General features: G+C 37.6%; 1 protein-coding gene across 2 annotated transcripts in view; it reads right to left on the bottom strand.

Annotated features, from left to right (window-relative positions):
* GABRG2 (gamma-aminobutyric acid type A receptor subunit gamma2) overlaps positions 1-25,027 on the bottom strand; it is an 86,194-nt gene that overhangs the window by 43,515 nt on the left and 17,652 nt on the right. For both annotated transcript variants that reach the window (XM_081092269.1, XM_081092270.1), the window contains exons 2-6: positions 15,986-16,137; positions 14,449-14,516; positions 12,203-12,423; positions 9,027-9,109; positions 5,679-5,816 (exon numbers count right to left, since the gene is read on the bottom strand). In XM_081092269.1, coding sequence (XP_080948395.1) covers positions 5,679-5,816; positions 9,027-9,109; positions 12,203-12,423; positions 14,449-14,516; positions 15,986-16,137 — 662 coding nt within the window. The remainder of the gene's footprint in view (positions 1-5,678; positions 5,817-9,026; positions 9,110-12,202; positions 12,424-14,448; positions 14,517-15,985; positions 16,138-25,027) is intronic.

The raw sequence follows: 25,027 nt of genomic DNA, 5'->3' as shown, positions 1-25,027 counted from the left end.
GGAGCATGACCAAAAAGAAGTCTTCTACTTTAGAATAAACATTGATAGAAAAATACACACTAGGATCCTGCCTTGTTTATTAAATTGAGAAAGAATGTACAGTTTTATCCATATAGTTGTCATAAACAATAGTTTACCTACTAATTAGCCACTCTAGGCAAGCTACCATGCTAAAAGCATGATAGATACCTTGGTAATTACTGAAAGGATTCTGTATTGAAGTTTGCAATTTATTGGAGTGAGGAGGCAGAAAAGGAGAAAAATGAATGCCCAGCAACATGATGCAGAAATTATCCTATCTAATAAAAGAGTAATATGCAAATTAACCCTCACTCCATCACAAAGATGGTGGCAGCCACGGAGCTGGAGCGAGCAGGAGGCTTGTGTTGCCCCCAGCAATGGAGGAAGCCAAGCTTCCCACCTGCCCTGGCCGGCCCTGAGCTCTGCTCAAGGCTACCAAGTTTCAATTATAGAAGTTAAATAAAATCCTAGATACCTGCTTCCAGCCTGCAGCCATGGCCAGCCTGAAAATGGCCATCAGCTCCTCACCCAGGCTGGCCAGGCACCCCAGCAGGACCCGCACCCTGATCCAGGACACCCTTCAGGGCAAACCAGCCAGCCCCTAAACATGCACCTGTTCTCTATCTACACTAATAAAAGACAAATATGCAAATTGACTGTACCTTCGCTATGCCTTAAGCCACATCCACCAGCCAATCAGAGCAACTATATGCAAATTAACCCAACCAAGATGGCGGCCAGAAACCATGGACCTGGAGCAAGCAGGAGGCTTGGTTGCCCGAATGATGGGGAAAGCCAAGCTTCCTGCCTGCCTCACCGGCTCTGAGCTCCACTCAAAGCAACAAAGTTTCAATTATAGAAGGTAAATAAACCCCAGATACCTGCTTTCAGCCGGCTGTGGCCACGGAGCTGGAGCGAGCAGGAGGCTTCCCTCCCACCAACCCTGGCCAGCTCTGAGCTCCTCTCAAAGCTACAAAGTTTCAATTATAGAAGGTAAATAAATCCCAGAATAACAAAAAAGAAAAAGAAAAAAAGGAGAGGCTTGGAGCTTCCGTCACCGGGGCCTTGGCCAGCCTGAAAACGGCCCTCAGCCCCTCTCCCAGACTGGCCAGGCACCCCAGTAGGGACCCCCCACCCTAAAGGGGGTGTGGCCAGGCTGAAAACAGCCATCAGCCCCTCACCCAGGCTGGCCAAACCTCCATAGGGTGAGGGTCCCAACTCGGGGGAGGCTTGACCAGCCTGCAAACAGCCATCAGCCCCTCACCCAGTCTGGCCAGGTACCCCAGTGGGGACCCCAACCCTGAAGGGGGTGTGACCAGCTGCAAACAGCCATCAGCTCCTCACCCAGGCTGGCCAGGCACCCCACAGAAGACCCCCACCCTGAAGGGGGTGTGACCAGCCTGCAAACACCCATGAGCCCATCACCCAGGCTGGCCAGGCACCTCAGTGGGACCCCCACCCTGATCTGGGACACCCTTCAGGGTAAACCAGGCGGCTCCCACCCGTGCACCAGGCCTCTATCCTATATAATAAAAGGGTAATATGCAAACTGACCCTAACAGCAGAACGACTGGGAATGACTGGTCACTATGACACACACTGACCACCAGTGGGCAGACGCTCAATGCAGGAGCTGCCCCTGGTGGTCAGTGCGCTCCCACAGGGGCAGCTCTGCTCAGCCACAAGCCAGGCTGACGGCTGCCAGCATAGCGGTGGTGGCGGGATCCTCTCTCACCTCCTCAGCAGCGCTAAGGATGTCCGACTGCAGCTTAGGCCTGCTCCCTGCTGGCAAGTGGACATCCCCTGAGGGCTCCCATGCTGCCAGAGGGATGTCTGACTGCCATCTTAGGCCCATTTCCCGGGGAGTGGCCCTAAGCCAGCAGGTGGACATCCCCCAAGGGGTCCCAGACTGTGAGAGTGCACAGGTCGGGCTGAGGGACCCCTCAAAATGCACAAATTTTTGTGCACCGGGCCTCTAGTGATTTCATATGGTGGGTGAAAATGCTCTGAGGGGAATTAATGGGATAATGATGATGATGGTAATGCCTTTTATATTCTGAGTCAGTTGTCTGTGCTAGACAAAGTTTTCAGCATTTTAATGGAGTACCTTACTTAATCCTCAGAGCAACCCAGCAATATTATTGAACTTAATTATATTAAATCATGTATACAAGCCAGTAGTCAAACGTGAGCTGCCTGACTCCAAGGGTGCACATTCTTAAAAATTGTTTGACTTTGTTTTGGTGATAGGGTCAGTGAAGGCCTCATTGAGGAGGTGCTGCTTATTTAAACCTTAAAGTCACAAAGAAGAAGGGGATGAGTGGAGAAACCATTTGATAGAGAAAGGAGGCTGAGATTCAGTGAGATTGGCTAGATACATTCAAGAAAACAGAACAGATTAGTTTTATCACATGCTGGCAAATTATAGAAAAAAAAAGCTGGGAAGTTCTTGAGATCAGGTGCTCACATATTAGGAGCAATAGCTTGTGCTTCATGGAATGTACTGAATTCTTGAGACAAGATGCAAGTTGTGCTTCAGACGACCTGGGCCATGGTGGGGGTAACATAGTGTAATGATTAAGAGCCTGAGTCTGCCAGTAAGCCTCGTGAATTGATATCCTATCTTTCATAATGATCCCTGCTAGTCAGTGAACCCCTAGACATCTCAGTTTCCTCATCCACAGTGTTACCCTCAGTGTCAATGATAGTAACTATGACTATGGTTATGAGAATTAAAGTAGGTCATGTATGTAAAATTCTTGCTATGGTGCATGTATTTAGTACTCAGTAAGTGCTAGCTTTTATGGTTAATGTGTAAATAATAGATTGTAGAAGAGACTGAAAACAGGACGGACTTAATAGGCTACCAATACAGTCCAGATGATAATAGACAACATCGTGAACTAAGACTATGGCGATGACAACTAAAAAGAGAACAGTTACACAAGATATTTCATAAGTGCCTTTATGATTCATTAGGTGTGGGAGGCAGAGATGTGACTCTTTGAGTGTTCATGCCTGGCTCGCTATTTTCAGATATAGTATAACCAGGAAGACATGATGATTTGGAGAAGAAATTATGGACCCATAATCTGTTTTGATGTATTGACTATGGATTAAAGGCATTCTTCAAGTTTTATCAGAATGTCACCAAGGCAATGTTTTAAACAAGTGTGTGTGATACAGATCAACTGGTGGTAGGAGATGATCCGAGTGGTGGATGCATGGATTATTTCCATGGTGAGAAAATTATTTCCTATGAAATGCTTTCTCTGTTCTGTTTACATCAAGTATGTTTTTACTTTGGTAATAGCTGTATTTTCCTGTTCTTTCTAATACCTCTCTTTCTGTTTCTTTTTCAACATATTCACAGTCTGGGGAACACAAATATATATGCACTTAACATTTAAGAACATTTTAAATAATATAAAAACATGTTTTTTAATGAAATTTTGATATAAATTTACATTTATATCAAATGCTTCTAGTTTATAATTGTGGCCCTAATATGAACTTTTCTTTAAAATTTTATAACTAAAAACAATAAATCAATTTAAAGAAAAAAAATACTAAGGAACAAGTAGTAGAATCACTTGGCTTAACAACGTCATGAAAGGTAGGCTTGAATGACTGAAGGTTAGAAATCTCCTACAGTAAGCTAGGTACCAGTTTAAGCAATATTCTCACCCCATTTTCACAAAGGCTCTTAAAGGAAAACATTTCATATAAGTCTAGGAGAAAACCGTATTGCAATAATGGCTAAGATGAAAAAGAACTAGAAGTAGAAATTTGATATTCCAAGAAAGTTGTTAACATAACTTTGTGGATGTTAACTAATTATGGAGCTATGCTTGAAGATAGGAATGACACCAGGCATCAAACAAAAGACCATGTGGAAAATTCCAGTCATTACAAAATCAACCATCACAAGAATCGGGCTGCCTATCAGCATTGGTGTTCAGTTTCTGTTCAGCCCTCTTCACAGAGGCAACTGTAATAGGCCTGCCCACAAATACAAACCAGCACGAGCAGGGAGTGGACAGGAAGACCAATGCAAAGACTAACTACCATATTAAAATTTTCATTGAGAAGAAGTGATCAATTAGATGATGCTACTCAGTATCAAATCTGATATTTAGCAGTTTTGCTTGGATTTCCCTAGGAAGAGTAATAGCTGTGTGACACCTGGGTGATATTTCTTGCTGTGCTTTCAGTAAGTGGATCACTTTCTTCTGGCAGCATCTCTAAAGAGACAGTAAATACTCTAGATCATCCTCAATATGAGACAGTGGGAAGGAGATGATGTTAGCCCCTGTGATAAAAGCCAAACCCTTCCTCATCACCTTTTGGTTTTAATGCAACTCTGAGCTCAAATAACTGAACAAAAGATTGGCTAGTCATGACTTTGTGGGTTCTGTTTTAGGGTACTGAAATAATTATAGATATGAATATACAACAGAACTTGATGTTCAATTTCACATTCTGGAAGTGTGCAGACTTAGAGATTATTTTTACACATGTTCTTCCTTCCACAGATGGAAGATTTTACTTCTAAGGCAATCCTGAATCTTTTTTTGGCACCAAATGAAACACTGTTCTAGTACTTGATGGTCAGGGTTTTTAGTGAATAATGGAGCAGAAGGCTCCTTTTAAAAATGTGTATTTGAGCATTTCTTTGACCCTCATTCAGGTTCTTTTTTCAAAATAAAAGAATATTTAGGAGAAATCTGAAAATGCCAATAACAATGTGAGGGCCAGATAGCTCTTTGAATTTGAGGATGGTTTTTATGAAGGTAGAATCTTAAATTTCCATTTTTGTATAGGTCTTAAATTTGCTTCTGTACAAAAGACCAAGGCCTTATTCCCTATAAGTCAGCAGAAAACTGTGTCACTGTGTCTTACAAAATCCAGGGTAGGTGTGGAGGGGAAATCAGGTATATGTGAGTAAATCAACAGAAAACAGCTCAACCAATTGAAAGACATGACTTAATAAATGGTAATCTAAGAACACAAGGTTTATATTTGAAATTGGAAGCACTTTACTTTTTTCCTCCTACACATAATAAGCCTGTGGTACAGCTCTTTGTTCACGTTAGTTATCTGGGAAAACTGATGCCCTGAGAATTTCAGTAATTTCTCAGTATCAACAGCTGGTAATTAATGAAGCTGGGGTTTGAACCCAGACCTATTTGATACTCCAGTGATGGAGTCAGTTCAAAAGATTAAATTATTGAATGGAGAATTAGTCCATATTCACTATGGTCACTTTTCTACATTTTTGCACAATTGATTTTTTTCTGTGCAATGACTTTAAACGCTTCTACTTCAATATGTTATGAAACATTTCTTAAAGGAAGCATTATATCTATAACTAATAAATATTTTCTTTTTAAATAATTGCTGCTTATTCTTGCTTAAAGAAAGTAAGCAAATAATTTACTAATCCAATTTGAATTCAATTTGCTTCAGATTGAAATAATCCATTTATATATATTCGATTATACAAGAATACCAATTATAATTTTCTCTAGTAAATTAAAACACTTTAATTTTCTGAATATCACCTGTAGACAACTACTGAAAAGCCTTCTGGATCATATACACCACAATTTTAGCTCTTAATGGGTCATTTAGAATTCTCTTTAAATGTATCTTACCAGAAGTTGTCTTCACTACATCTGTGGTATTTCTAAGTCCAACAAATGAAAATTGATAAAGCCTCCAAGATCTTGTGTCACCCACTTCAACAGAGTTACGCTTCCATTGATAGACAATTTCTTCCCGTGGATAGCCATCTGCCAAGAGGTGGGAAAGCACATGTTTAAAATGATTATAAATGAAGAAATGTAGCAACCACCTTCCAGGAATAAGACACCAAAGAATGTGCTGAGAGAGATAAAGTTATGACTTAATGAGAACCCTGGACTAACGAGTCTCACCGTAGAGAAAATAAATACAGTGACATCCTATCCTAATGGGAAGTTAGATTTAAACATTATGAGGTTAAAATCATCCCTACAAGTCACTTAAATTGCATAGCAGATATGCTATACATGGTTTAATATATACTATATGCACAGTCTGCATTGGGGTGAGATATATGTGGTCAGTATAAATAGATAGTACATATGTAAGATATTGTTTCAGCATGAAGGGAAGTCAACCAGGGAAGAGGAATCATGCAGAAACAGAAAATATTGAGAGAAGAGCAGCCTTAAGTTCCTCTCTAGGACATGCTCCCTTAGTAGAAGGTGGTGGGGAAAAATAACCTCAACTATTTACATTAATTATTCTCTCTCTCATTTTTTTTTGGTTTTCATTTTAGTATACACAGAAATCTATAATGATAATGCAGTGACTATCAGTACCATTTCTTTGCCCAATACCCTAGACCAGTGGTCAGCAAACTCATTAGTCAGCAGAGCCAAATATCACCAGTACAACGATTGAAATTTCTTTTGAGAGCCAAATTTTTTAAACTTAAACTATATAGGTAGGCATATTGTTATTAACTTAATTAGGGTACTCCTAAGGCTTAGGAAGAGCCACACTCAAGGGGCCAAAGAGCCGCATGTGGCTCGCGAACCGCAGTTTGCTGACCACGGCCCTAGACAAGTTTCTTAATTTTTTACAAATTATTTGCTTCCTTATGGTGGTTATGATAATACTTATTCCATGAAATTGATGATCAATGTACACTTAATGGATAAACATTACTATTAAGTAAGCAATACAATAAACTTTCAATTAAAAATTAGTTAAATAAGGAGAGATTTTAAAAAATTAGAAAGCATCTCAACTGTTTGTCTACTAATAATGCTGTGGAGAGATGAGTCTTGATTACGGAGGCTGATTCACTACTTAGCAAAAAATTATTTGTGTCTTCCTTTTCTTCGTTTTCTTTTGGCTCAACTCTGTGTCTGTTGTGTATTTATTAATTAAGAAGAAGGAAAAGAGAAAGCAGTATCCCCTGATAGATCAGGGGAGGGGAGGCAGGATATGCTGGAAACAGGAAAATAATGATGATATTAAGGAACTTCCTATGGAGAATGTAATTATGATTTAATTTTTGATAGCAATAAGTATTATTAAGTTGTGTTTAGGTTCAGAAGACGGTTGTCAATTGGTGATGTAAAGGCACAGAAATCACCAGTTCTTAAGCTTAGCTGATTCAGGAGTAATCCCAGTTGAAAGATTAAAGGAAAATAAATCTAATCTCCTAAAGCTTGGGGAAGTTTTCACTTAAAAATATTCCATTCTTGGATGAAGTAAAACATATGAAACAAGTTTTATAGTAAAACCTTTTGTAAATACAGGGTGAGGAAAAAGTGGGTTTTCCAGTTGTGAGTACCAAAAGGCAGAGCTTCTTCTTATATTATTATTTATAAATTATTGTATTTTTATACGAACAACTATAAATCTACTTTTGCACAACCCTGTTTATATGATACTAGAGGCCTGGTGCATGAATTCGTGCACCCTCGGCCTGGCTTGCAGGATCGGACCAAAACTGGCTCTCTGACATCCCCTGAGGGGTCCCGATTGTGAGAGAGCACAGGCCAGGCCAAAGGACCCCACCAGTGCATGATTGGGGCTGGGGGGTGATGTGGGAGGTTGGCCAGCTGGGGAGGGACCATGGGAAGGCTCCCGGGCATGTCCAGCCATCTTGCTCAGTCCTGATCTGCTGGACCCCAGCAACAAGCTAACCGACCGGTTGGAATGTCTGCCCCCTGGTGGTCAGTGCATGTCATAGCGAACGGTTGAGTACCTTAGCATATCATTCACATATTATGCTTTGATTGGTTGAATGGACAACTGGATGACTAGATAATTAGCATTTTAGGCTTTTATTATATAAGATACAGTGATGCTTTTCCTTTAGTTCCATCGGGAATTGCTGTAGTGATAAAATAATGATTGATTCTCTCATCACTGATTTTTTTAAATGATGGTTATTATGATTTAATTGGCTCTTAGGAGTCTCCTTCAATCCAAGGCTGGGAAATTATATTTATGAAAATAAAAAATTAAAATTCATAATCAGTTTTCATTGCTTTATATGTACAGTTGGCAGATCAATAATAAGGAGGAGGTGAGCAACCTAACACGTTTGCTGAACAAGTAGTGAGACAAATATTTGTTTTTAATTCAGGCAGGAAATATGTGAAGGTTACTAAAGCTTATTGTAATTTATGCTAGAATCATCATGAATCTTTTTACTGTAGTCTATTATCTGATTATGGTAATAATAATTAAGAAAAATAATAGAGCTTTTTATTGAATCTTGTGTATTGAGATAGCATACCAAGCATTTTACAAACAAAAGAGTATTGTGCTGGGCAGGTCTTACAATCTCTGTTGGGTATCTGGGGATGTGGACTCACTGATGAGAGATTTAGTAATTTGCTCAAGTCTATGTTGATAGAGTTGGAATTTGAACTGGACTATGGAATGCCCATAATCAGTCTTCTACTCACTGGTGGATAACTAGTCTAGGTATTACTAGAATTCCAAGAGGGGGAGGTAGTCATTAATTTTGTTGTCTTTAACAGGTATACAGAATTGGAATGTGCAAACCACACTGTTGGATCTCTGTGCATCCTGACAGGTAAGGGAGAAAATAAGTAACAAATGTGCTGCTATTCTTCTCCTGGGCCCATGGAGGGAGGGAGATGCATAATCCACCATTACCCCTTTATATTCAGCATAGGCCTGGTTTTACAGTTCTCCTCAACAAAGGGCTCCTAGCAACCACTGCCAATTTATTCAAAGTTTATACCATCAATAAAACTTATTTGTAACTCCTGATAAATTAGACCCTTTTCTGCAAGAATCACTCTAAAAAGACCAAGCTGGTATTATGATGAAAGAAACTGTCAAAATCTTCAGAGAAAACAACATTGCTTAATGCAATTTTGTATTTTCTGTAAATCTCCCAATTAATTGACAATGCAATTAGACTATTGGTGAGAGGAGCTACAGACCACAGAATGAGTGTTACTTACAACTGGAGAACTCCAAGGGGCAGGAGTGTTCATCCATTGGAAAATTGTGCAACTGTAATTGGCACTCAGCATCAATTGTCAGCCTAAACAGAAACATATGAAAGATAACTAAAAATATTTTAGACATAGTTTTAAAAATGTACATTAGCACAATTTTTAATGACCATTCTCCATCTTCATTCTTGGGGAGTATATCTCACATTCTTATGGATAACACAAGATGATTCTCACTGAAGAAATCCACCGAGTCCAAGAGAAAAGCATTTAAGACCTAATGTGGTCCCTTCATTTTCACAAACTGAACATTTTCATTGACCTCAACTCCATTTTTTTCAAACCTTAGGATCACAGTATTTTTTTTTTTTTTGCAAATTAATTGCACACATGAAATTGTTCAGTGAATATATTTAACAGAACAAATTGTTTTAAGAACTTAAGTTCATTTACTGTTTGCATATAAATGAATGCTGATAATTCTCAGATTTTATCTGGTAATTAAAGCAGAACTTTTTGTAAGTACTTGTTAGCTGTTAGCATTAAATTACTATATGTGAGTTTAAAAATACCTATGTTTCATAGTAGGTTATTATGCATTTTATAATGGAACACCATGATGCCATTAACTAGGGTTTTATAAAGTAGAAAAATATCTAATGGTAAACAGGAAATGTTGAATAAATAGACACAGAATATACTAGGAATATGTCTGCCAATGAGTTTCAAATAGTTTACATCTTGGAATACTTATTAAACATATAGGTTTTCTGGATCCCAATGGGCTGGATCTCTAGAGGGGAGAAAATTTAATGGTGTTCAGATGATTTGATCACTTTAGGAGAAAGTATGAACATACTCTAAAATTGTACTAGTGATGGATTAATATTTTAAATTTCACATTTTTTAGCTATATTTCTTACAGTGATATCAACCTTGAAGTACTAAAATTTTGTTTGATGAACATTTGTTAATTTAAAAGATTTTACAGTTTAGCATGCTTTTTCATTTGGGAGATTTTATTTTTCTGTAGTATAGTAGAGCAATCACTGATCTTGAAATATAACTGATAATCACTGAGCCATTAATTGTTTATATGGCACGGGGCAAAGGTGAATTGTTCTATCATTTAATAAGCGTTATTATGGCTTTATTTTCTTTGAATTTGACCGAAGTCACCAAACGAGTGGCACAGTTGAGATCTGAACCCAAGATTATGATGTGTCTCCAAAGCTGGAGGTTTTAATCATTGTCACTCAATAATTATATGCTCTTTCAAAGAAAAGGTTAGTTTTAGTCATATGTAAAACTTTAATTAAATTTGATATATTTAGTATGTTTCTAAATTAAACTAGAATTATTAAAATTGAAAACAATATAGATCACTTGCAGAAACCAAGATAGATACGTACATATATATCTATGCACACACATTCATAATGCATTATAGATAAGAACAATAATAAAATTATCTCTCAGCATAGATTGGCAACTCATTCAAACTTTGAATTTTATGAGTGACATTTTTGAGGTGGTTTCCAAATTAAAAATTATATAGTGATTCTGCAAATCAAGAGAAGTGAGAAAAATGACTATAATGTTATGAGAATATAAAGGAGCTTGAGATAGTGTAACTTCATACTTCAAAAGTTTAGACCAAGCCCTGATTTATCAAACTTTGATTTCCACTAGATACTAATTACAGTCATTGCTGTATGTCTAATTTAATAAAACTCATGATGAATTCAAAATATAGATGATGACTTCCTTCTATACTTATAGCCATTTATTCCTAGTGATCAACTCTGTTTAACTGATATAAATGTTTGAAGCCATTTTAAAGTATTTTATTTTGTATGTTGACTATTATGTAAGGCATTATGTATATGTCACAAGGGCATTTAACATGAATCATTTGGAAGTTAATAGTTCTCGGATACTAAGACCTAGAAGAATCATATTTATATCTTTTACTAAAAATATTTATGAATAAATTTAGTCTCTGCTATGCTTACTATATATCAGAGTCTAAGCACTTTTCTTATCACACCATTTAGTCCTTCCAACAACTCCATAAGATAAGAATCCTCATCTCTATTTTATAGAAATCAAAGAAATTAAATGTGAGAGTTAACTCAGTTGGATGGGGAGTGTGTTGTGGGGTGGTCATGCCTTCTTTCCCAATAATCCCCATTATTTCCCACCTAAATCCTCTCAATAAAAATGTAACCAACTAAAAACATCAAACTTACTGTACAAATAAGGCTTTGAGATATATCTTCTATCTAGCACTAAGACCCCTGCTACAGATAGCTGCCCCCAAGTCCTGTACACAGAAATTCTGAAGAGTTGCCATAGTACATATAGATAGTATGCTGTAGAGCTAGGAACTAAAGCCAGGTTTGTCTAATTTTTAAGCCTATGTACTTCTCTATTATATTATTTAGTAATATATGCTTGCCAATGAAAAAAAATTCCAGCATAGAATTATTTTAAATACATCTAAGTATTATGCTAAGATAATGGCATAGAAAACCTCCCAAATATTACTTAATGTTTAACTTCAGAAAATAAAAAAAGCTCCAAGTTTTCCCTAAAGATGTCTTTCAAAATAGCCAGTAAATTAATTCTAACAGCCTACAAGTGTAGTGGGGAGTTGGTGCTGGGAGATGGAATTCATTCTAGGTACTTGCCATTGTGTAGCTAAAAAGAGAAAGACATACAGGAGACTTCTGCATAAAAAAAAAAAAATCTTCTTTTGCAACAGTTTCCTTGGAAACGGAGACATTTCCAAGCATAACAACTAGTAGTCCTAAGGATGACTATGTTTTAGTTTCCATATTTTAAAGTAGCAGGACACACACACAAAAGCCAAGATTGATGCAAGATCAGGTGATCTTACAAAGGCAAGGAAAATGTCATGTGCTTGTGAGGAAAAAAAGAGTTCTCACATCAGTCATAGAAAATAAGTTCCACCTATTTCTAGTCCTTTGATAAAGCTTACTGACAACAGAAAGAAAACTAATTTTGTAGTGTCACATACTATTTTGTTCAAACATGGCAACCCTGATGTTGGCTTGACGTTTTTGTGTGTGTGTGTGTTTGGTCTCAAGGAGAGTGTGGTTGATCTTTGTTTTACTCCCAGCAATTACTCTTTTTTTTTTTTTCTTCTGAAAGAATACCTTAAGGTGTAGAGCACTCGACCATCATTCCAAATTCTCAGCATCCTATTGGGGGTGGTTATCCAATGTGCATCAGCCTTTTTTGAATTTCTGAAGAAAGTGTCCGGAATCCAGATTTTCCCCACCATGTTGCTATTCAATCGGAGGACTTTAATGGTGCTGTTGAATTTCAAACGTCTGTCATACCATGTTTGAGCAAAAAATATATCAATTGTATATTCCTGTTACAAAGAAAAAGATGAAACACAATATTTATATTTCAGTTGGGTTATATTGTAGAGCATTTTTTTTTTTTTTGGTATTTGTCGTCTTTGTTCTCATTGCTATTTTGAGCTATACTTTGGCTTTGAATAGTCCAAAGGAAAGCAAAGACTTTGCTAAGGAGACTCACTATCTCTGGTAGATGAGTTGATATTTTTATAAAAGAAAAAAAAAAACAATAAAAAAGGATGGTCGAAATAAATTCTGGCAAAAGATCAGAGCCCTGGTACATTTGTTTGCATTTGATGTGGATAGAGCAGAGTTTCTCATGTTATTTGGGCTATCTAATATGTTGTTGTGGGGGCTGTCTTGTGTATTTTAAGATAGGAGCATACCTAGCCTCTACTCACTAGATGCTAGGAGCACCAACACAAACATCACCCACCAAGCTGTGACAACTAAAAAATACCTCTAGACATTGCTAAATGTCTCAGTGAAGACAATCACTTGGGTTGAGAACCTCTGCTGTAGAGTGAAAGTGAAGAATACTTAGCACAGTCCTAAGCTGGAGCTGTGGAGCCTCAGTCACCTCATAATAACATGGGGACCCTAAAGAATCTATCTTGCTAGGTAGTGTGAGGACAGGAAAAGAGAACACACATCAAGTGCTTCTCAGTGTGTCTGGCAGATAGCAAACACCAATATAATGTACAAGGTAACCTTTAAAAAACACACAACTATTATAGTTGTTGTCTTTTCCTCCAAACAAGAAGAAATAAACCAATTCCAAATAATTTTAACACTTTACTAATCTCTATCACAAAGCATATTCCCAAAATGCCAAATTGCTGTGGTGATTAATTACTCCACAGTGATTATTCTCAAGGGCATACCACTAAAGTGGCAAGTGATTGACTGTAATCAAAGAGAATTAAATATGATGTGAATTCAGACCATGAGGCCTGGCATCAGAACACCTAAATTCTAGTTTGACTCTCATTACTTTGCCTCATCCTTACTGTTCTGTATTATTTCCTAGTACCTCCTGCTGCCACACCTCATTGCACTTGACTACATTTCCACTAGGGTAAGACCTGGCACTTGGTTCACCATTTAATTCCATATTTGCAGTTTACACAGCATGAGAAGGGAACCTATCTTGTGAAATTCGTTGTCAGTGAATTAATGCCAGTAAGTAGAGTAAATTAACAATTTCTGATGTACACTTTGGCAAAACGCATACAAATAAATAATGAAAATTAAAAATAAGAGCTTTAAGAGTAATCAAACCAGTAGCTCTGGGAACTAGTATTCTGGAAAGTAAAAGTTCGATTCCTTCTTCTTAGATTTATAGTTTGCATCAAAATGCTAAATATTCTGAGAGTTTTAGTTGTAAAGAAGAAGTGTGTTGGCATTTGTTTAATGGTTAAATAAGTAAGCTTATTTTTGTGAATTATGCAGGTGGTGGTATATTTTTTAATCACCCCAATTGAGAGCAATTAAAGTTCCTCATATTTCTGACCAAGTAGAGTATACTAATTGCTAGTTTGGTAAACACTATTTCAAGGTGTTAGCATTACGATGTTATGTTATATTATATGATGTTGTTATACTATAGACTCCAATTTAGTTTCTCATTTCAGATTTGGATAGAAAGTGTTATACAATAATAACTTGCATTTATTGTTACAACTAATCAATTATTTCCTCTGAGAAACAGTTCTGATTTGAAGCAAACTATGCCTTCTCCACACCAACATTATTCTAAAAAGTAGAGCCCTATATTGTATTTTGTAGTAAGCAGTACTTACCAAGTAAACAGTTATTGAATTTTAATTATAACATTTTACACAAATTAATTTTATACATATGATCACATTTAATTCTCATAACAAATCATTAAAATTATCCTTATGTTGCAAGAGAGAAAAACTGAAAGATTCTCCGTTCTGATTTTTTTTTGTTGGCATATTTATTGCTATTTTCATCATACCACATGGACCCTTTAATATGCTAATAATATAGACAAACTATTAGAAACTTACCATATTGATAGCATTCACTGGACCGATGCTATTCACATACATGTCTGTGTGAATTAATGTTGGCTTCACTATAAAGAGAACCACAGAGAAGCACAATATTTTAAACTGCTATTCTATAAATACATTTACTTTGTCATTTTAGAAGTGGTTTATTTACAACTAATTTGGTGCCAGTGACAAATTCTCTTCTTTTAAATGACTGTTTTCAACGAAATATCTCCATTTAGCATGTAAATGCTATAACTAAGCATAGTAGAGTTTCATAACTGGTTTTCCTTTCAAGACTATGTAAGGATAAACAAATAAGAAAAAACTCCTCAGATTCCCCCCCCCCCTTCAGATATCCTGAATTTTACCATTTTTCCTTCAAGCTCTGAAATCTATTTGGGCATTATTACCTGACTTGCCCCATTTAGAAAAAAATAACTACTTAGTGACCTATAAAAATAAGCATGAGAAACATGAAGTAGATATAAAGAGCAAGTATTGTGAATTGTTTTGGAATATTTGCACCTGCTGGTTCCGTTTATGACCGCTTTATCCAAATATACCTCTAGCCAAAACAAAATCAATCTTTCTCAGTGACTTCATGGATTCTGTGATTCAAATAATATGAGTAAACCATATGGAAACCCAGTACACACCTATTTGTCAAAGAGGACTGATATTAAAAATCATGAAGTGTTACATTTATGACTAAATGCAAATACATATACTCCATTTTCATTTCACTTTTAATGAACAAGGGTTCATAATATCATTCCTGGCTTCAATTCAACATGTATCTCATTTTTATCCACTTTCCTTGAAAGTGTGCCGTAATTCTCAGTGGTGGATTGAATTCTTTCCTATTCCCTGTATCTACAACCTTGCTGTCACCTCACTGAGGCTACTTCTCTTGTCGAACTTTGGGCTTGACTATCTGATTTGGTTTGGCTAACAATATATAGACAAAAGTGAGTGTGCTAGTTCTAACCACAAGCATTTAAGCCTTATGAGCTTCTACTTTCTCTCTTGCTCTTTGCTATTATCATGAGACGAATACTCCCAGCTAGTGTGCTGGTCCCAGGAGTAAAATAAGAGAGAGTACAGATTTCCTTAATGAACAGCCTGTTTGGCTTACATTAAATCACCACCCCTAACAAGTACTAAGAAAATGCCTATTGTAATTTGCCATTGAGAATTTGTGGTTGTTTATTAAACAGCAATAGGTAACAAGTATATATTTCCTTTATCATAATATGCTTTTTTTATGTCTCTTCATAAAGAACTTGTCACTTTTCTTCTACAGCCTTTGTCTGGGATACCTAGCAAAAATTGAATTTCTAGCTCTCAAATCTCACTTGAAAATCATCTTTCCTCATTTGAACTTATCAATGCCCATCCTACCTTCAAGCCACTATATGTTTTTATAACATATAGTGAAGGTTTTATTTAAATAATTCTGGTTATCGAAATATGCTAGTGTTGTCTCCTAATATGGTAGGCATGTTTATGAGTTTCGATCCACACCAAGGTACAAAAGACTTCAACATACCTCCTATATCAGGTCGGAGTTTATTGTCATATCCTTCTAGGAGATTGTTTAAGATAATAGTGACATCACCCTCAGGAACTTTTGGTGTCAAGACCCATGTTTTGTTAGAAGCATAATCTTCATAGTCATCATCAGATTTTTGGCTAGTAAGGCTAAGAAAACAAAAAATATTGGTTACAAAACACATAGACTATACTCAAATTAATTTTTATCTTCAGACTATTGGTGAAAAGGAGAAGTGACACCAGGTTATAGGAATCCATTAAAATGGATTAAAGTGGAAATTTTCACCTGAGGATTTGTCTAGGTAATTGGACTGCACAGATGTACATTATAATTTATAAAAGGGAACGCTTCCATTTTGCAGAATGCTCTGCCCTCCTATACCTAAGTAGACTATGTTTACCAGTTTTGGCCTTTTCCATAGTGGTTCTTTTTTGCCCACCTGCCCAGCCTTATGAAAGATGGATAAAACCCCGCACACTATTTTTGTGAAAGTGATGCTCAAACTATCATAATGTTGGCTAAGAATTCAGGCATAATGTCTACTTCTTTTTCCTTTGAGAAGTTAACTTGCTTCAACCTATTAATGAAAGTAAGAGACTGATAATTAGATTCACTCCCACAAACCGCCAGACGAGCCTCTCCCTCCTCAATTGAACTACTGAGGAGAGCTCAGGCTTGCTGCCTTTTCCTCCCCCAGGGTGTGTGTATGTGCATTTTGTCTCCTCACTTGCACTGAAGGCAAGGGCGGTTCATTTATCTTTGATTGTTAAGAACCTGGGACTATGAAAGAAAATGTAGTCACAGACTTTAAACCACCTTTTACTACAGCGAAAGTTCCCAAGCTGGAAACTCATACTATTGCTTATTGTACTGCAGTCATAGATATGAAATTACCTATTTTGAGTGATCAGAAAGACACATAATATCCGGACTCAGTTTTCTATGCCCCACAATTGGGCCAGAAGCTAAGGCTGACTTTGGAAAGATACTAAAATTTCTATAGCTTATCTCTCCACTGCTACACATTCCAATCCCCCTCACCCCCCACAACAAGATAATTGTATTTTCCAGACCTAGGGGCAATGCAAAACCTTGCGAAAACTGCCATTTTCATTTTTATCAGCACTCAGTGAATATAGGTTCTTTCTATTATTTATTATGAAAAAATTAAAAATGTAAAATATAAAATTTCCCATCCCATCGTCAGTTTATTTTCCCAAATATATATGGTATAGACTGGATCGTGCTAGAAAATAAGTCACTGCCACATTACTCTGAATAAAAAAAAGTATATATATATATATATATATATATATATATATATTAAATATATATATATATATTAAATATATATATATATATCAAACCATATTTATCACCTTTCTTCAGTCATAATCATATATATGACTATGTTTTATATATGTAACTTGGAGATAAATAAATCGATGGATAGATGATTAAATATGGTAGAAGAAGGCTGATAAGTAATTAATGTGATTTGAGAATGAGTGAGGGAGATGACGTTTTTATTATTTTTAAATACAATTTTATTGATTTTAGAGAGAGAAGAAGGGAGAGGGAGAGAAAGAGAGGAACATTGATGTGAGAGAGAAACATCAATTGGTTGCCTCCTGACCAGGGATTGAACCTGCAGCCTGGATATGTGCTCTGACTGTGAATTGAACCCCCTACCTTTTGGTGTATGGGAAGATGCTCAAACAACTGAGCCATACCAGCAAGGACAGGGAGATGATGTTTTAAGAGTAATAACTGCCATAAATCAACTTAATAAGCAAGTGATCTCTTTTTATATTCTTTTAAAGCTTTATGAAAAGGAAACAAACTGAGTCACACATCTGCATAACACCTAACATAGCCCGTGTTTTACATCTTGCACTTTAGTAGCATAGGAACTTTAAACAAAATGTGAATTTCATAGCGTACCTGTAGAGGATATGAAGGGCTGGACAAGCTCCAACCAGCAGGGACACCAGTTCTCTTGCCAGGAAAATCCCTCTCGGGCCTCAATTCATCATTTCTCCAGAGCACGGTGAACCCTGCCTAATGGAACTCTAATGGGACTCTAATCCTATGACCCAAATCTTACTAGTTTAGGAAGAAAAAAACTCTCTAAGAAAATTTTAAGTCCTTCCAATAAATCACTGGGGAAAAGAATATATTTGGCCCATTAGATGTCATCATAATGGAATTTTACTCCTGTTTGATTTGGTCATGCAATAGGGCCTTTAAAAAATTATCCCTCATTCTTTGCCCCTCTCCCTCTGTGTCTGTCTCTCTTTCTGCCTCTCTGTCTCTCTATCAGACAAATACACCTTATTAAAGTTTCTTCAAGGGAAGGTGACATATATAGTAAGTTGTTTGGTTTGCTTATTTATAGCACTGCTTCATACTAAGAAAGAAATTATCCAAGCCTCAACGTGCTGTATTACTGACATTGCTATTATTGGGCCAACTAGGAGGAAAAATACATCAAATGAAAAGATAATGGATACTTGCTTAGAAGGAATGCTACTTTCCAGAATTGCACCAATAATTCTCTTAATATTATCACCTATTGGATGCCAGAACAGTACTTAAATTGATCTCATTTAAAAGTGTCAGTGATGGGTTTTTTTGTGTTTGTTTTTTTTTCAGACTTCAGGAAACCAACTTAGCCACAGAGAGGTTAAACAGAGTAGAGAAACTAGAATATATACTTTGGAATTATAAATTACCAGGTCTGTTTATTGGATTTATATCTTGCCTCTGTCACTATTTTATGCCATTGGGCAAATTATTTAACCTAGCTTAACAAACCTTATTATTATTATTATTATTATTATTATTATTATTATTTTGTTTTGTTAATCCTCAACTGAGGATATTTTTTCCATTGATTTTTAGGGAGAGTAGGAGAGAGAGGGAAAGACAGAGAGAAACATTAATGTGAGAGAAACACATCAATTAATTGCCTCTGCAGGAGCCCTGACCAGGGACCAGGCTGGGGAGGAATCTGCAACCAACGTACCTGCCTTTGACCTGAATTGAATCCGGGGCCCTTTGGTCCACAGGCCAACACTCTATCCACTGAGCCTAACCAGCTAGGATGAAACCTTCTCATTTGAAAATAAAGTTAATACTAGAGTTTATATCAAATTTTTGTGTAAGGTTATTAATGCTTAGCATGATGCCTGACACATAGTTTTGAAAACAGGTTTATTATAATTATTAGTATAAAGAGACCCTTACTATGTTTATAATAATAGCTCCAACCATGTAACTACAACCTGATTCTACAGATGCTGCCTTTTAACTAATATGGTCTGAGAAGGACTATAAAAACAGATGTTTTCCAGGAAGAAAAATAATGAGCCCCTCCATTATAAATAAATGGAGTTATTATTCTCCAGAACTTTCCCAGCTGAGGTCTAAATTAATAGGGCTGATGAATAATCTGGGATTGTGTCCAGATTTGTCTTTAAAAAAGAAAAAGAACCTTTCTCACTCAATGTTGCCTGTTTCTTGATCATTCTTTGATCATTCTTTGGAGTCAAAAATGTCCACGTATATAGGTGAACAAGCTATAGGGGTAATGAGATCTGACTATTCAAGAAGGCATTCTATAGAATTGTGAACCTCATGAGAATGCCAGGGTAGGAATTCTAATATATAAAGAGACAGGTGTCATCATGACTGAAAGGATGACCAGTCACCATGAAGTGCATGGAGCACCCCTCCCTCTGGCCCCTGAGCTGTTCGCCTTGAGGGGGAGGAGGCGGTGGGCAGGACTAGGGACTGTTGAGTGGCGGCGGGCTGCTTCACAGGGCTGCAGTGAGTTTAGCAGAGTTTCGCAGAGCAGTCACAGGGCGGGGGAGTTTTGTGGAGCAGTCACAGGGTGGGGGAGCCTGGCAGAGCAGTCACGGGGTTGGGGGAGTTTCACAGAAGCAGTGGCGGGGCTGGGGGAGCCTTGTGGAGCAGTCGAGGGGCTGCAAGCATCGTGGGGCATCCCAGGGTGGGGAGCTTCACATAGTATCACAGGGTGGCAGAGGCCAGCGACGGAGGCCAGGCTGGGCCTGTGTGGATCCTAACCACACATGATTTTGTGCATGCTGGGCCTCTAATCCTATATAATAAAGAGGTAATATGCAAATTAACCCTCATGCCCTCATAAGATGGCTGCCTATGACCAGGCCAGCAGGGGAGTTAGTGAGGGATGACCAAATGACTGAACAAACAGGCTGCATGGGGCGATCAGGCTGGAGGGAGGGCCATGAGGGACAACCAGGCCGGCAGGGAGGGCAGTTGGAGGTGACCAGGCCAGCAGGGGCGGAAGTAAGAGGCGATTAGGCCAGCAGGAGGGCCAGTTAGGGGTGACCAGGCTGGCGGGGGGGGGTGCATTTGGGGGCAACCAGGCCAGCAGGGGGGGCAGTTGGGGGCGATTAGGCTGGAAGGAGGGGCAATGAGGGGTGACTAGGCTGGCATGGGGGCAGTTGGGGAAGACCAGGCCAGCAAGGGGGGGGGGGAAGTTAGGGGCGACCAGGCCAGCATGCAGAGGCAGTGAGGGGTGATCGGGCCAGCAGGGGGGGCAGTTAGGGGCGACCAAGCAGGCAGGCAGGAGAGCAATTAGGAGCCAGTGGTCCAGGATTGTGAGGGGGGTCCCACATTAGAGAGGGTGCAGGCTGGGCTTAGGGGACCCCCGACCCCCGTGCAGGAATTTCATGCACCGGGCCTCTATTTGAATGATAAAGATTCAAGAAAGGGCTAAGAGCAAACACAAATTCAAACTTCTAGCTGAAGGCACCTATTTAAATAAATAGCCTCTAGAAGTGATTATGCATGGGTCTCTAGTTAAAAAAATAAAACTTATAAAGGGGAAGAGCTAAAATTGAAATTACTCTTAAATTATCTTATCATAATAGAAACTTTTTAAATAGTTTGAGTGATAATTTCTGAAAGACAATGACAGAAAATATAAAGCTTTCAAAGCTTTCAAAAAATTGTTAGAAAGCCATCTGACCCAGCACTTTGGACAGCAAAATGAGCATCTCCTGGAAAACTGCTAGGAATTCAGAACCCTGAGCCCCACGAAGATTCCTGAATCAGAATCTTTGTCTTAACAACATGTACAAGTGACTCATATATGTATTTAAATTTGAGAACCCCAATAGTAGAATGTTTCAATAAGTGGTTTTCACTCTGGGGTGTGTGTGTACTGGGGTGAGCTCTTTTAAAAATATAGATTCCCAGGTTTATACCTTAGATATGACTCTGGATCACCATGTTATGAATTAGATTATTAATTTTTATTTACAGTTTTATACATGATTTAAATTTATGCATGAATACAAACATGTAATGAGTTCACATTTATAATTAGAAACAAAAAATGATTTTATTTAGGACAAGAGGCTTATAAAAATAAACCAAATACTGGGTAGACATAGTATAATGAGAGATTGCTCTCATTAATGTAGAAGGTTCTAAATATTTGAATTTTGTTACATTTCCTGGATATTTGCCACTGTGAACATTAATAATGCAGTTTATGAAATCTTCAATTTCAGGTATTTCAGATTCCCATAGATTCAAAAAAGCCCTAAGTTTTGTGAGGGGAAAATCTAGTCATTGTACTCTCCCCAGGTAGTACAACAGCAAACATTTAGATGAATATAAAAACATTTCATTTAGGTACCTTTAAATCTATAGTTTGGCTTCATAAAGACAGATTACATATACAGTCCCCCAAATATATACACATCTTTTGAATAATTATAAAGTCAGTGTTTATTAAAATACATTTCATTTTCAAAATTGAACTATCAGCTATTAAAGTGTATATACATGTTTGGACACCCTGTATATATAGATACAGATAGATATTCTCTGACACAAGTAGGTAAATAGTTGAATAAACAAAAACTCATTTATTTTTATACTTGAAATATTTTAAGTGATTAGTATTTGATTCCTTTGAACCATTAATATTTTTATTGGTACAATTTTTGCATTAATTTCATTTTATTGGTGCAATGTCAAAAGCATAATATTTTAGATGTCAACATAAATCTCCCAATACATATGCTAGTATGTCAGCAAAATAAAACCTTTTGAAAATTTCCTATTAAAAATTCCTGTGCACTGGACTTTCTGCTCCGTCAATGTTACCTGTATTGTGTATCTCCACTATATAACTTAAAATCCATTCTTTCTTTTTACTACAACCACAGGGATCCCCTGCTACCCTAAGTTCTCATCAGGCTATAAGATCCTGTTGGTATTCTCACAGTCTGAAAGCGTCAGTAACAGGAGAATGTGTTGTTCCTTACATCAGGGTGTTACCTGCAAGTTTGTGGAGTTCCAGAAACCTGGCCAAACTCCTGTACCTTTGCATGTATTGTCCTTTCTACTGATAATCTTTCCTTCTCTCCATCTGCCAAAACAATGCTTGGCATGGCTTATTCCTTCTTCCCTTTCAATTTTCAACACAAGCATCACCTTCTCATGCAGGCCATCTGTTACTGTTTAATGACCTGTGTCACCTGTTCCATCTTTGTATGTTCTATCCAATCCCTGCTTCTTAGCATTTGTCATAATGTGTGTGTGTGTTTTTTATTGGCTGAAGTTTTACATATGTCTCCTTTTTCCCTGATTGACACCCCCCTCCCCCACCAGCCATTCCCACCCGTACAAGCCCCCACCGCCCCAGTGTCTGTGTCCATTGATTATGCTAATATGCATGCGTACAAGTCCTTTGGTTGCTCTCTAACACCCCTCCCCCAACCTCCCCTGACATTTGTCTCTGGATCTATTTTTGTTCATCAAATAATGTTGATCATTATATCCCACATATGAGTGAGATCATGTGATATTTCTCTTTCTCTGACTGGCTTATTTCGCTTAGGGTAATGCTCTCATAATGTGTATTTTTGATTGACTTATCCATTGTCTGTCTCTATTACTAGATTATATATTCCATGAGTGCATGCTTAATTAAGATTTTTGGGAAGAATGATTTTAAATTGAGAGAGAGAGAGAGAGAGAGAGAGAGAGAGAGAGAGAGAGAGAGAGAGAGATTGATTTGTTGTTCCACTTATTTATGCATTCATTGGTTGCTTCTTGTATGTGCCTGGCCTGAAGTTGAACCCACAGCCTTGGCATATTGGATGATGCGCTAACCAGCTGAGCTACTTTGCTAACTAGTTTTCCTAAGGTAAATAAAACCAAAACTAGCTACTGGTAAATATTCACTGTGTTCTAAGAATAACTTGGGGACTCACATATATTTTTCCACTTAATCCTTAAAACACTGTTAGTTCTATTGTTATCCCTATTTACATATCTGTGTCAGAGAAATACATGTATTCTGTCTTCACGATGCCAAACACCATTCGATTTGAAGGAAAACAATGATATTTACCAATAGTCACTTTAGGTTGCCAAAACCACAATGTCATACCATTATGCCACAAGGCTTTTAAACAGGATTTGGGTCCAGAGAATCTGCCACTGGACATTCATCAAAAAATAGGATCAACCAAAATGAATGGTTGCTTAAGCTAATTTTCCCTTAGGGCAATAAATTAGTTTATGCCTGAACTCAATAAAAGTATGGCACCCTCAGCACAAAGTTAATAACATTCGAATTTCATAAGCTTGCCATTGAAGATACCAATGATTTGATTTCCCCACGCTGAGGAATAAAAGCAAAGCTCACAATTTACACTTAATGGATATGATAAGATGCCCCACTAAAACAATTTCTGGGCTTAGAAAGCAATGCATACTGCAGGGGCAAGGCATACATGTAAGCGAGGTCATTTCATAGGGTTCCTCCAGCCAATGCAAAAGGTAGATTTTAGTAGAAAGTATAGGAGCAGGTGTGTACTAGTAAGGTGAGTAGATATCATCAAAGGTCATAGGTCTGAGTCTGATCATGGGAGGAGGGGACTCTGTACTGTCTGGACTCTGGAGGACTGGGAGCTTTTGAGGGACACTGGTGGTGTTCAGTGAATAGGAGCATTGGGGCACCCATGGCACTTCCATACAGGGCCTTTAGTAGCCTCTGAGATTCTATACATCCCAGGAAGGACATGCATATACTGCACAGAACCTCTTGGGAAGGTGCTCAATGCACAGGTGCTCATTATACACATACAGTAGAGCTAGGATTTACTTAGTAAATCCCTAAGTATCAATTCTGATATTGAATTGTCCTACTTATAATGATTTCCTTAGCTCATGCCTAGGTCATTTTTTAATGTTAGAATAACAGCTGTTGCCAAGAGTGTATATTTGACTCAGTCCATTATCAGAACTATATGTTCCAATATGTACAAACTATGTATTTTACTAGCAATCACGAATGACCCATATCAAATAAATGTGTATGATTGTATTAGCTAAGATGAACTTTATTGCAGGAATTAGGACATCCAAACTAAATTGGAAGGCACTGGCATATATAATTACAAAGCCTGTCTCATTTTGAGTATCATTAGCCTGAATACTTTGAAACTGATATGTCTGTTTACAGTATTGGACTATATTAATTATTTAGTCTAATTTCCTGTTCCACCACTGGTATCAAAGATGGAATCGCCTTCTCAAAAAGCATATGGGTTTCACAAATACCAAATGAAAGTTGGGATAATTAAGAAGGTGAGGAGGGAAAGTGTGGAGAAGGCAACTTACAACATTCACTGGGGGCAAGAGGTGTAAATAAGCAAAGACCATCAATATCAGGTCATATTCTAGGACAGTGATGGCGAACCTTTTGAGCTCAGGGTGTCAGCATTTTGAAAAACCCTAACTTAACTCTGGTGCCGTGTCACATATAGAAATTTTTTGATATTTGCAACCATAGTAAAACAAAGACTTATATTTTTGATATTTATTTTATATGTTTAAATGCCATTTAACAAAGAAAAATCAACCAAAAAAAATGAGTTCGCGTGTCATCTCTGACACGCGTGTCATAGGTTCGCCATCACTGTTCTAGTATTATCACCGAAGTCCATTTTCTCTGGGTTGGCCCCC

Source organism: Myotis nattereri (genome assembly GCF_964212035.1).
Source record: "Myotis nattereri genome assembly, chromosome: 5".
NCBI lineage: Eukaryota > Metazoa > Chordata > Mammalia > Chiroptera > Vespertilionidae > Myotis > Myotis nattereri.
The sequence above is the reverse complement of the archived record's forward strand: the minus strand, read 5'-3'. Positions and strand labels throughout refer to the sequence as shown.